Raw genomic sequence first — 13,893 nt, 5'->3', positions numbered from 1 at the left:
TAACATTTAAAATATAAACTATTTTAAGCAATAGGTGTTCTTATATTTAAAACAATTTGAGGAATACTAACTTATTCATACATGTTCTGACAAGAACAAGAGTTTTCGGATGAAATATTTTTTTATTTTTTTGGCAAACTCACACACACAATGCATACACAAAGACTCAAACCCAAGACCTCATAGTTGGAAGCATAAGCTCTCAACCAACAGGCCAAGGTAAGCTATGTTGAATGAAATATGACATTAAGGTTACAAAACAACAAATATCTTTCGACTTTATAAATAGCATCTCAACAGGAATTAAAAAAATAAAATAAAATAATAAAGTTAAAAATCACAGCCCTTTTACAAACAATAGAAACCTGCCCAAAATGGGGGAAGAAGCTAGATACTTGTAAGAAAGAAATGTTATGTTGAAGATCTATCAACATAAAATCTTCTAACACAGCCAAACTGTACAAGAAGACTAATTTCCTCTTATATCATATTCATTTAACAAATCTTCTATTAAAAACTTGCCTTTTAAACTCTTCCACTTGGTTGACGCAGCAGCCTTTGACCAAACTAAATAGTCTTAACATGAGATGATCTATGAAAAGGTTCACGGTGAACAGGAACTCCATCTTCAAGTCTTTTATCTTCAAACCATTTCACGACCCTCTTCCAAGGAAGATTCGTCACATGAACAATGCTGCTAATCATTGCATTCTTCAAGGCAGTGCAGCCAAAAATAAAAGTTAGAAACAACTATCTATATATGCATATATAAAAACTTCAGATTCACATAATTAACAAACAGCACCACAACAGCAAATATTTGGAGAAAATCAAATACAAATCTTAAGAGAAAAACTCCAATTCATTCAAATTTCAAGTCCAAGAATGACCGACAGTAAGGTATTATAATCATATAATCATATATAAGTGTATAAAGTTCATACTCACAGTGGGACGCTTAGTTCTGGCATAAACCCTTTCAAGGGTTATAAGTTGAACCTTCTTTATTCTCTTTTGCATTGACCATCTTGTTTGCATAACATGAACAGGAACAACTTCCTTGGGTTCACTTTTAGAAATGCTGATATCAGAATCAAAGGAAGATTCCACTGGCTCACAAACAGGTTCAGGGTTTTTAGCAACTTCCTCAGGCAAAGAAGCACACATCATTACGAGATTTGGAGGCGGTTCGCGAAGAAGTTCTAGCACACGAGCTCTTTCAAGCCCAAGCTCTGATGAAAGATTTTTTATCTATAGAGATCCATTGTAAACATTTTATTAGAAAGAAAACTAGCTTTTCATTGCAACATAAAGCCATTAACAAATAGCTTAAGCAAAAGTAAATTAGATCAAGAAACTTGTAAACCTAACATAGCAAGATAATTAACTCAATATGAATTCTGGTTAGATTAAGATTAAGAATAACAGGCAATTTGATTGTAGGAAACTTAAAAATATGTGATTTCAATAAAAAATCAGGTGTGCTTACACTAGCTTTACGACGACCAATCTTTAACGCATATGCCAACCGTCGAAGCTGCCAATTCTTAAGCTTTGGCTGCAACTCTTCATCATCGTCAGAATAATTCATGTCATCTGACCTAGAGGGAAAAACCTCATCAAATTCTTCATCACACAGGGCTTCGTCTAACTCCTGTTCAAGCCTAACAAGATCATCTTCGGTTATTTCATCTTTTTCGTCCTCAGAAAATATCACATCAGTTTTCAAATCTTCCTCCAGTTGGCTAAAAAGTGCTTCAAAGGCATCTTCATCTATCTTATCTTTCTCTCTGTCATTATGTTCTGGAGTTCTCTGACAACAATGCATACAGAAATCATCAATGAAGCTGATGGCATCATTTAATTATAAGAGAATCAGATCATCATAAAATCCAACTGATAAATATAATTTTCATACTAGAATAAGAGAAATCCAAAATTTTTGGGAGAAAATAAACTAGGAATCTTAAGATAAAAATCACTATATCAAGAAATAAATAAGAAGGGTGCAAAATAAATGAGTTTCTTGAATGATGGGACGCAGAAATAAACAAATCAGTAGATTTCCCTAGTAGACGGCAATCAGAATGCTGCACTTTAATGTAGAAGCCTTATTGCAAGATGAATTGAAAACAAAAAAGTATGCAAGGGAGATGATATCAATATATCAAACCACCGGACTTATGAATACTTCAAAAGAGGATGAACTAAGACTTTGTTTGGGATGGCTTTCTTACTGTTTTTTAAAACAGCTCTTTTGAAAGTGATGTGCTCATATCAATTCGTTGGTAAAGATTACAAGTGTTTAGACTATAATGGAGAGAGATGAGCCAAAAAGTAGGTATAAAGACTCCTCGTTTTGGCTGAGAACTTCTTGTATTGATTTTAAATGGTTTGATGGTTGAGAGGACATTGGGATTGCCCTTAGATGATTTTAGGAACTAATGTAGGAGAGAATGTAAAGGTTGATGAAGAAGTGGTTAAAAAAGACAAACTAAAAATTGGATAACCATCTCTTCTACCAAGGCTTGTCCAAGGCCGACCGCCAAGCTCCAACCTAGAGAATTTCACTTCTCAATTTTATTTTTTTTAAAACAAAAATTATTTCATTAATTCCAAGGCATTACTTAAATACTACACTAGTTCTAAATAATTAAAAATTCTAAAGACAGACTGAAACCAAAACCATCAAAAGAAAAAACAATAACAGGTATATTAATGGATGGCACACGTGGTATATTATCTGGTCCATCACAAATTGCCAAGCTAGATGCATAATTAATATGTAACTTAGACGGTAATTCATAGACAACCAAAGAATTATCGAAGGTAGGTGCAATAGTTGGTAAGTCATGAACTGTCAACTTGGACTGCTCTAATATAATGACTTGAGTGAAAGTAACTTGAGTGTTTTATCATTGATTTTAAACCAAGTTTTAAAAGGCAAAATCGGGAATCGAGGCGTTTTGGCTAAGCGAGTCGAGGCGTAAGCCTCGAGACGGATCGAGGCGTAAGCCTAAAAAATTATAAAAATAAAGCAATTTAAAATTATGAATAATGACAAAAATGTCAAAAAATAATAAAATATTACGTCAATTGTGAATTTGATGATTTGTTCTAAGATAACATTAGTATATTACTGGAAAAGAAGATTTAAAATAAATTCACTTAAAAATAAAACATCCTTTAAGATCAAAACCCAATGCAGGCTCATCATCACTTTGATTTTCTTCAGAAGAATCTTCATAATTAATGTCAAAGTCATCCTCAAACTCTTCTTCATCTATAATATTTTTTCCTTTATCCCCTATATCAGTTAATATTTTGTTAGCTCTAGAATGAAACAATAATAGCATAAAAAAATACACGAATCAGCTGCGTCGTATTTACATATGCACCGAAGAAAAAATTTCTGCCTCGAGGCGTTACGCTCTAATGCGTACGCCTTGTGTGAAAAAATCGTAGGCTTCGCTGGATGGTTCGAGGCGTAAGCCCTGATACGCATGACTTCCGCCTCGACTTGTGGTTGTTTTAAACACAATCATTCTCATGATATTTATATGTAACAATCATTTTATCATCTTTAAGACAGCTAAAAAGATATTGATTTATGATGCACCGACACTTCTCCTCAAAGAGGCGTGCAGTGTCCGACACCGTGTCCGACACGACACTCCTCCGACACGTGTCGGACACGCCGAAAACATGTCCGATTAAAAAAATATTAAAAACAAATTGGACACGCGTATCTTAAATATTTTCTAATTTTTTTAAAACATAATTTATTATATTTGGCGAGATTTAAACTATATTTCTTATTTCATATCCACAACACCAAATCAACGTTTGCATTTAATACTCATTCATCGAATATTCTCATTTTCATTTCTCTTTGGCAGTGAAGGTACTTTCATCTCCTCTCTTTTTGCACAATTACAAATCTTTCTCATGTTGAACCAGAGTTAAAAGTAGTGATACTCAATGATGATGATATTAAAGACCAAAAACAAACCTCTAAAGCTAATCCTAGAAGTTGAAACTTAAATGCTTGATGTTGTAGTAAGTGATTATTTGCTTATATTTTTGTGGTTATACTAGATATTTTGTACTAAATTTTTATATTATAAGCTAGACAAGTTATCGTGTCATTCATTTATTATTGTTTGTCATTTTTAATATGATATTACATTAATATATATACATTATATAAAAAAAATGTATTGCCGTGTCCGCGCCGTACCCGTGTCCTATATTTTCAAAAAAAGCCGTGTCCCGTGTCCGTGTCATGTCGTGTCCGTGTCGCCGTGTCCATGTCCGTGCAACATAGATATTGATCCTAACCATAGGGATGACATAGCACAATATGTGATCCTATGATGCACTAACATTTTTTTCTCAAAGAGGCGTGTAGTGTCCGGCACGCATTCGACAAGACACTCATCCGACACACCTCCAACACGTTTCAAGGACGCCAAAGATGTGTTTGATAAAAAAATATATTAAGTACAAATTGGACATGCGTGTCTTAAATATTTTACAATTTTTTTAATATAATTTCTTATACTTAAAATTTTTATTATTTAAAATATAAAAACTAAATTTCTTATTTTTTATCCACAATGCTAAATCAATTGCCCGTACTCAATATCCCAATCATTGAATATTCTCATTTTTATTTCTCTTTGGCGGATCGCGACTTTGGTTTCACAACAATGCCTGATGTCATATCAACATCAAAGTCTAACACTATCTTGACATTGATGCTTGACCCTAGCAATTTTTAATAACTAACTATCTAATGTATGTGTCATGTCGTGTCTGTGTCGCCATGTTCGTGTCTGTGCATCATAGATGTGATCCATATAACAACATAATTTAATGGGAATCAAGCATCTAAATGTCACAAGATAGGATGTGACATTGTCTCAATTCATTTTGAAAGAGTAGGGATGAGGCCTAGATTAGGTTTGCTCTTTTAATTGCTAATGGTTACATACCATTAATGTTAGCCTTCCCTTAAACCATTTGATATATTTTGAACATACAAATTGAGTAAACTAAAATATGTTCTCTTATGCCTTTTCCTAATTCAAAAGCATATAAGATATCGGATAAAGGCATGATTCTTCCCTTATTATCAATATTTCATGATGATAATCCTTAGATGTCATTTTAATGAAATGTGTAAATACTGATGTAGATAAGTACTTTTAAATTATTATCATACTTGTCAACGATGAATTGCACAATGTGACGCAAATTTCCCATGGAGTCATGGCACATAGTGCATGGTGAGGCGCGCACCATTTTGAACCCGATTTAAAATAAAAAATAATTATAAAAATAATTATATGGAACCTATTTTGGATTATTAATCAAGTTGTGTAAGGCTTGGTTGAATATGTTTGTGGTCCAAAGTTCAAACAATTAAAGTGAGCTTCAAGTTCGTCCAAAATATCAACTAAAATAAAGTCTAATAAAACCTAACTAAGCTATTATAATCATATCAAATAATTTTAAAATTAATTATTACATCATTTTAGAAATTAAAATATATAAATATTAAAAATTCTTTATAATTTTATTAAAAAAATCCCTAAAATTCAAATTGCACGCACCATGTTCACCGCGCCATGCAGCTGGCGACGTAGGTGCAACACGCCACAGCATACACCATGGCGCGCACCATTTTTCCATTAACAAGTATGATTATTATTATTTTATTTTATTTCAAACACATTGTGTACCAAACCAATAATGAAATAGATGCATGAAATATAATTTCTTAACTTCTAAGTATTGCATATAAAAGTTTTCAATTATGACAATAAATGTGCTCAATTTCCAGTAACTCACAATAAAATAAATATAGCAACAATGTTATAACTTTTTTCTACATTAAAAAAGTAGTTCATTGAGTTTTTAAGTGGATCACACCCTCTCTAATATATAATATTCAAGAAAATATAGGTTAAGGTTAGCTCCATGTGAATGGCTAAGCTATATAATGGAATTAGTTAATCTAACTTAAGGAATTAAATTAAAAGTTTGGCAATTTATCAGATTGTAACTAAATACATCTATTACGAATTAATTTTACTAATATATAGAATCATAAAGTTATGAAGGTAGTGCTTATTCAATAGAGAAATACTTTTATCTACTTCCCGTTTTGTCGATTCATGAAACCCAATTGTGATGACCTTGATGCACACTTTGTCTTCAATTTGCCAAAGTCCAAACTTTGACATTGATAACAAATTTGGTATAGCCATTCAACAACAACAAGCCTTTATCCCACTAAGTAGGGTCGGATCCTTTTTCTCTATTGTGTCCTAGTCAAATTCTCATCTAAATCTAATAAAGAAAGACCATTTCTAATACTTTATCACCAAGTCTTTTTAGGTCTACCTTTACCTTTCTTAACATAAGTCAAATCTAATGCATCTACTTTCCTAACCGGATCATCAAAAGGCTGCCATTTTATGTGACCAAAACATCTAAGGCGACTCTCTCTAATCTTATCTTCCACTAGAACTACTCCAACATTTTCACGTATATACCATTTCGTATCCTGTTTCTAAGAGTAAAGCCACTCATCCACCTGAGCATCATCATCACAAGTCTCACTATCATCTTATAGAATTTTCCCTTAAGTTTGAGAGGAACTTTTCTATCACACAACAAGCTTGATGCATTCCTCCACTTTAACCATCTAATTTGAATTCTACTAATAATATCCCCACTTATTTCACCATCACTCTAAATAATAGACCCAAGATATCTAAAATGTGTACTCTTATTAATGACTTAATCGTCCAAAGTTACAATAACTCATTAGATATATTATTACTAAAATTACACTCCATATATTAAGTTTTAGACCTTCTTAAACGAAATCCTTTAGACTCTAACGTTGACCTCCATAATTTAAGTTTACCATCAACTCTCTCTATAGTCTGATCAAGAAGAAAAATATCATCAGCAAAAAGCATACACCAGGGTACAACCTCTTGCAAATGTCTAGTGAGAACATCCATGATTAAAACAAAAAGGTATGGGCTTAAGGTTGATCCTTGATGTAATCCAACTGAAATAATAAAATACTTGGTCAAACCACATTGTTCTTAACAGCTCCAGCATACATATCCTTAATGACTTCAATATAGGCATTTTTAACCCCTTTCTTATGTAGAACTCTCCATAGCACTTCTCTTGGAGCTTTATCATAGGCTTCCAATTATCGTATTAAGGCATTATCAATGAACTAATAAACAATTAAGTGTTGTGGATAAATTATGTGAGGCGATGGTCAAAAGAGGTGATCAACCAAGCCTTGAAAGAGACCAAACATGAAAGCTCCATTTTAAGGTTTAAAATTTAAGGTTAGGAAATGGAGAGGGGTTTAGACCTACGTTCACTTGAAAGGGATAGGGTAATTATGTAAATGTATTATGTAGTAGATGGATAGAATCTTTGATGTTTAAAGGCCTTCTTGGGGAGTCGCTTCAAAAGTAAGTATAGTGGATCCTTGCTAGGTTGATTGGACAAGTTTAGGTTTTGAGAAATAGAGAAGGATGTGGAATGATTAGGTGATAGAATGAAATGGGAATATTAAACGGTTGTGCATAGACCAGTTTAGGAGTAGTTGGTGAAGTTCCCAAATGTTTAAAAGATGGTGGAGGGAGTGAGCAAAGACAAGGTATGAGAGACCTAGTTTGGGCCCAGAGATTTCCTGAAGGTATTTTAAATGAGTTGATGGACGTGGGCACTTGGAAGATGGCCTTTGATGATGTTAGGGGTGTTGGAGAGAAAATAAATGGTCATTTGGAAGTGGATGAAAAGCAAAACAAGAAGTAAAGAGAAGATAGCCAACTCTCCCACCAATAAGGGCTCAAGGTTGACAACGAAATTCTAACCCATATAGAATTTTACTCTTTTTTTTTCTCTAAAAACAACAAAACTAATTTAATTCATTTCAAAGCATTCTTTAAGAACTAAAACAACTCAAAATTCTAAGAAACTAAGTAAAAGGAGAGACATGTAGCCAGCCACGTAAAGAGGGCAAGAGTTGGAATCATTCCAAAAACCTATTTTAAAGCAAATTTCAAATTTGGAGCGGGTAGCTTGCTTGGCCAGCCTATGAGCTTCCAATCATTTCAAAATAAAATTAAATGCAAGGAAAAAAGTCCTAAAGCAAAAGATATGAATCCTTAAAGTTTGAAATTTCAAAAATTTTAATTTCATGTTTGAAATCCAAATTTTAAAATCAATTACAATTTTTTAGTCTAATTTCTCCATGATTTTAATAAATCTCATGCTTGATGTTGTATTACCCTTGATCTTGATTGATGCACGAAAGTTCTTGATCTTGTGATGGAGCCTTCATAATTGACATGATGTTCTACATTAAGAGCATTCTTTTTTTTAGTTTTATTAGAGAAGCATCTAGAGTTTTTTTTTTCATTTGAAATTTATCTAAAGAGAGGCCCCAAAAAAGAAAATATCCCGTACATCAAAAAAGGTGTACTTAGTAAGTTTTTCCGGCCAACTAGAGGATAAAACTTCAATGCTTCCACCTTTTGAATACCAAAAAACTTATAATCCACCTCAAAACTTGCAAAAAGTTCATTAATTGAAGAAAATGTAGAAATCATATTCGGGATAAATTTTAAACATAGAAGTCATTGTATGGAGAAGAACTAGACACAAATTATGAGCAAGACTTCTGCAAGTTAATTCCTCAAAAGATAAAATCATTAATAGAAATTTTTAATGAAACGAGAAATTCAAATCCAACAAATATTAGACTTAGACTTCATTTGGGATAGCTTTTTTACTGCTTTCTAAAGCAGCTTTATTGTTAAAAATTTTCTAATTCAAAAATTTTTTGTACTAAAAAACTGTTTTAGAAAGCAGAAAAAAATTGTCCCAAATGAAGCCTTAGGTACCAGTACAAAAGAAATGAATAAAACGCTTAACAAAGAAAAATCAATCGATAGAAATCTGCCACTGAAGGATGTCATCAATTGAAGTGACGGAAATGTCAGTTTGTGAAATGCAATAAAGGAAGAAACATTAGTTGAGAGAAAAAAAGAATTTGGCGTTTCGAATGATTCGAATCATGACCATCAAAGCAGTGAGAACTGATAGAAAGTAAATCAATTCTAGATAATAAAAAATATAATAAGCTACAACAAGTCATTACAATAAGCTATAGAAAGATATTATAACTGCGAGAATGATACATTCATTTTATCCAATAAAACTTACCATATAGGAAATAGAAAAGAGCAGTGCTCTTCAAATCCATGTCAAAATCAAGATAGTTATTGACCAAAATACTTGTTTTTGGCAGATAAAAAATTATATAAATTAGACTATCGAACACAAGAAGATTGATAAAAAAAATTATATAAATAAGGACTATCTAACACAACAAGATTGGCATAGAATTGGACGACCTTTTACAGCCTTGATCCACAAAAATTGCCAACCAACATTTTTGGTTGATCAAGATTATAAACTAAATTGTTTTACAAGCTTGAACCACCAAGATTTTTGGTTCAACCTTGGTTGATTAATAATCTCCATTAATCATGGGACACACAAGCTTAAGGATTGGGGTCAACAAGGAATTCATCAATAAAGAAATCCATCTTTCTTTAAATATCAGGAAAAAAGGAATTCACATTATCAGGGAAAATCAATCACAAAAGTGCAAGAAGATTGGGGTCATATAAATAGAGAGAATCTGTAAATACAAAAATGTTTTCAAAGGTATTTATCAGGTAGTTTCTGGGTGCTCCCTACTCACCTCAGTAATGTCGACCACTGTATATTTTCTCCACGACCTCAATTTGCTCATTTGATCACTCACGACGATCCAAGACTCAGCACAGGTTGTCCGCAACTCCCAATTAACCTCATACTACAACACCGTACTAGCTCGCATACTCATAGTTATCATGGAGCCGCCCTCTACCTCACTCGCCCACTCCATACTCGGCACTACCTCACTTTCCCAACAATGAATCCTACATCCTAGCTCTCATGCCAATCAAGAAGCGACAAATATAAAGTGTGGGCATAAGATATTCCGGTAATGAGCTTCTTGGGCACCTTCTCAGGCTACCACCACATCAATATGCACCATGAAAATTGCGAAAAAAAACTACATTAATCACAACAGAAGGTTTGTAATGCTACAAAGTCATGCAATCCGGGCTAAAAAATTCTAGAGCAAATTATCAAAGGATGATGGACAAAATCTTCAAGAAGCAAAAGAGAAGAAACATCGAATTATATGTAAAAGACCTCCTGGTCAAGTGCCGATCTCTCAACCAACATATCAAAGATCTCCAAGAGATATTCCTTACTCTTAAGACAAGCTACTCACAAAATATCTATTTAAATTCAAAGAAAAAATCAACCAGCTTGAATATTTCAAAATTTTCCAAATTTCCAATAATCTAAACCAACTCGCCAACCTTCTCTCTAAACAAGAAAGCATCGACGATCAACCTGTCATACAAATTTTAACACATAACATAAAGGAAGAAGATGTGATACAAATAGGGACGGATCATCAAATTCTATATCATGTAAGATGGGTCAACCCTTACATCATGTACTTGAAAATTGGATGAGTGAACACTAAGGTCGGCAACCCCAAAAAATTCAAGATCCAAGCATCAAAATACCTATTACTCAAGGACAGCCTATTTAGAAGATAACTCCAAACAAGCTCACCCACACTTGAAAATGAAAGAAAAAGAAAAGCATATGTTCACCAATTATTCAACCTACGCTTGGGGAACTCAGGCAAATGTGTTAGATCCTTTGCTATGAATATCTCTTGCAAGAATAGAGTTTCATCAAACTTACCCTCAAGCAAAAATCAACAATATTGTTTATTATCATCAAGTAAGAACAAATAAGCATTCAAACACATGCATTTCTCAATTAAGTATCTCAACAAAATAATAAAAACAAAAACAAACATAGATAAAAAAACAACCTTCATTTCATGTCTTTCATTACAAGCATTTATACTTACATTCTCGCAAAAGACTCGCTTTAGTTTCCAGTGAAATAACCCCCTATCGAAGATAGCAGCTCTACAAAGTCAAGTGAAATGGGACGAGAACCTCAACCCTCATTTCACCCTACTTTTCACCTGGCACCTCTCCTTAAGAGATTATTTCCTAGAAACACATCAGGATACTTGCATGCAGCTCTCTTTCCTACAAATAAGTATCCTGATCCACCGGGCCACTCAGGGAAAAGAATTACCTTCCTGACTCGCCCAAAAAAAAGAATTGGCTCCTCAACCTTCTTAGCAACAAAATCAGCCTGGGTTTCATCTCAGACTTGCTTCAACTAATGCTACCTCCTTGAAGGACCAATGGAAGAAAAAGGGAAAAGATGGAAGCCGTGCATAGACCACTATCCTACAACACCCTAGCCATCTGCACTTTCACTCTTCTTAAAAAGTGAGCCGCAAATCACCCCTATGTAAAAAAATATTTACACCGAAAGGCTAACATTAGGAAGGAAGATCTCCTTTCTTTTTCTTTTTCCCCCTATGTCATAGGGGGAGAATCATGAAATCAATGAAAGCTCGTAGCCACACCAGCCATCAGAATGTAAGCTTACCCATAGAAAAGCAAGCTCAAGGATTACCACCATCTCAATAGAAACTACCCACATGTAAGTCTATTCACATTCCAAAGAACCAACTCATTCTATTTATAGGAGGGCAACCATGAAGCATCACATGGGAAGCCATAAATCAAAAAGTGACTCATTACATAGAAAGGACATCATAATGACATATCAGAATAAATGCGCCATCTATAGCTACGAGGAAATCTATTTCACCTCCCAAAATATTCAGTATTCCGTATAAACAGGATAAACGTCATCATGGTGAGACAACGATCACATCATCAACAGCAAAATGTCTAAGCCAATGTTGTACGACTCCCCTCGTAGCAACAAGCTTCATAATGAGTAGCATGCAAATCTCCAATAGAAGAAGAGTCTTAATTGCCCCGACATTATATGCAACTATAGGAACCACACCAATAGCCGCTATACGGTGTAACCTCTCTCTTTTTTGTAACAAGCTCCATAAAAAGTAACGTGCTATTTCCTACTTAGTCAGCAAAGTCTCACACTACAGACGATGGGAATGAAAGGCTCTAACAGATGACTCCCTCTCCCTTTAACGCAACAAGCTTCGCAACAAGAGCAAATTGCTAGTCCCCTCAACTGGAAAGTTTTGATGGTTACCCCTGTAAAGACCAAAAGTCTGGTATAAGGCACAACTCATCAAAGACAACTTCGTACACAAGCGACGAACCTGCTCATCACTGAGTCGAGAGGGTCAACTTGCATCACAAAAAGAAAAAAAAGTTCGAAGTCTCAATTCCTCACAAAAAGCTCAGCAAGTTTAAAATTAGTGCACAAAAACTAGATAACATCATGACTCAGGTATCAAAAGGTACAAAAAATAACTAACAAAAGAATCTAATTATATCCATTAAATCAAAAGTATAGCAAAGTTACAAAATCAGGGCCAATGTAGCTCATTTATAAGTTGCACTCACTTTCAATCTTTTTCAATATTGCTATCAGGAAATTCTCAGAAGTAACAGGAAGGATCCTTAAATCTATGATAGAGCACACATCTAGCCACCAGCCTTCAAATGCAATCATCACCCCATCAAAATAACAGTCATCCAACAAACACTAAGTCGTCTTTATGAACAACACAGAGGACATCATCTAGCTTCCAAGTAAACTCGGCAATGGTTGCTTCAGCCTAACCCTTAGCCTTCACAACTGTGGAAAAATCAATAGCAGTCGCCTCAGCCCAATTTTGGCCTCTCACGAAAAAACTTGCTCACATACTTGCACAAGCCATACACGTCAACAAAGGTATCCAAGAACAGAGGAAACAAATAGTGACAGAAATGATCTAATTCTCATGGCCTCACCTCTTGTATTTATAGTCTGAATCTAGCAAAAGTAGATCAAAACATCTCAAATCAAATTCAATGCGAAAGATCCCACCATTTTGTATCATCATTACAAAATCAAAGCAGTAATATTGCACTCGCTCTCAACGTCCGCAGCGACAATTCTTGAAATCCATTGGACACCTGCTGTCTTATCCTATTCGACGAAATTTCATTGCAGGTCATTTCAAGAAGCCAAAGATCTTATTCATGAAAAAGGAAATCACGCCCTTGTTTGCAGACACATAATGATTACAACAACAACAACAACATCAAGCCTTTATCCCACTACGTGGGGTCGGCTACATGAATCCTTTTTCTCCATTGTGTCCTATTTAAAGTCAAATTCTCGTTTAAATCTAATAAAGAAAGGTTATTCCTAAAATTTTCTAACCAAATCTTTTTAGGTCTACCCCTACCTTTCTTAACATAAGTCAAATCTAATATCTCTACTCTCCTAACCGGGTCATCGGAAGGCCGCCATTTTATGTGACCAAACCATCTAAGGCGACTCTCTCTAATCTTATCTTCTACTAGAGCTACTCCAACCTTTTCACGTATATGCTCATTTCGTATCCTATCTCTAAGAGTAATAGATGGGGATATTTTTAGTAGAATTCAAATTGGATGAATGAAGTGGAGGAAAACATCAGGCTTGTTGTGTGATAGAGAAGTATCACTCAAACTTAAGGAAAAATTCTATAAGATGGTAGTAAGGCCTGCAATGCTTTATGGTGCCGAATGTTGGCCATTAAAAGAGAAGCATAATACTAAGTTACGTGTGGCAGAGATGAGGATGCTCAGGTGGATAAGTGGCTTTACCCTTAGAAATAGGATACAAAATGAGCATATACATGAAAAGTTTGGA

At 34.2% G+C, this 13,893-nt stretch overlaps 1 protein-coding gene across 1 annotated transcript in view; it reads right to left on the bottom strand.

Moving 5' to 3' along the window:
* Nucleotides 1–229: 229 nt before the first annotated feature.
* LOC110092897 (protein OVEREXPRESSOR OF CATIONIC PEROXIDASE 3) overlaps nt 230–13,893 on the bottom strand; it is a 14,329-nt gene continuing 665 nt past the window's right edge. Inside the window, exons 2-5 of the mRNA XM_020817589.2 lie at nt 11,060–11,120; nt 1,490–1,813; nt 949–1,251; nt 230–711 (exon numbers count right to left, since the gene is read on the bottom strand). Coding sequence (XP_020673248.2) covers nt 568–711; nt 949–1,251; nt 1,490–1,813; nt 11,060–11,120 — 832 coding nt within the window. The 3' untranslated portion in view covers nt 230–567. The remainder of the gene's footprint in view (nt 712–948; nt 1,252–1,489; nt 1,814–11,059; nt 11,121–13,893) is intronic.

This window comes from Dendrobium catenatum, unplaced genomic scaffold, assembly GCF_001605985.2.
Source record: "Dendrobium catenatum unplaced genomic scaffold, ASM160598v2 fragScaff_scaffold_857, whole genome shotgun sequence".
Lineage (NCBI taxonomy): Eukaryota > Viridiplantae > Streptophyta > Magnoliopsida > Asparagales > Orchidaceae > Dendrobium > Dendrobium catenatum.
This window is presented reverse-complemented; position numbering and strand designations above follow the sequence as displayed.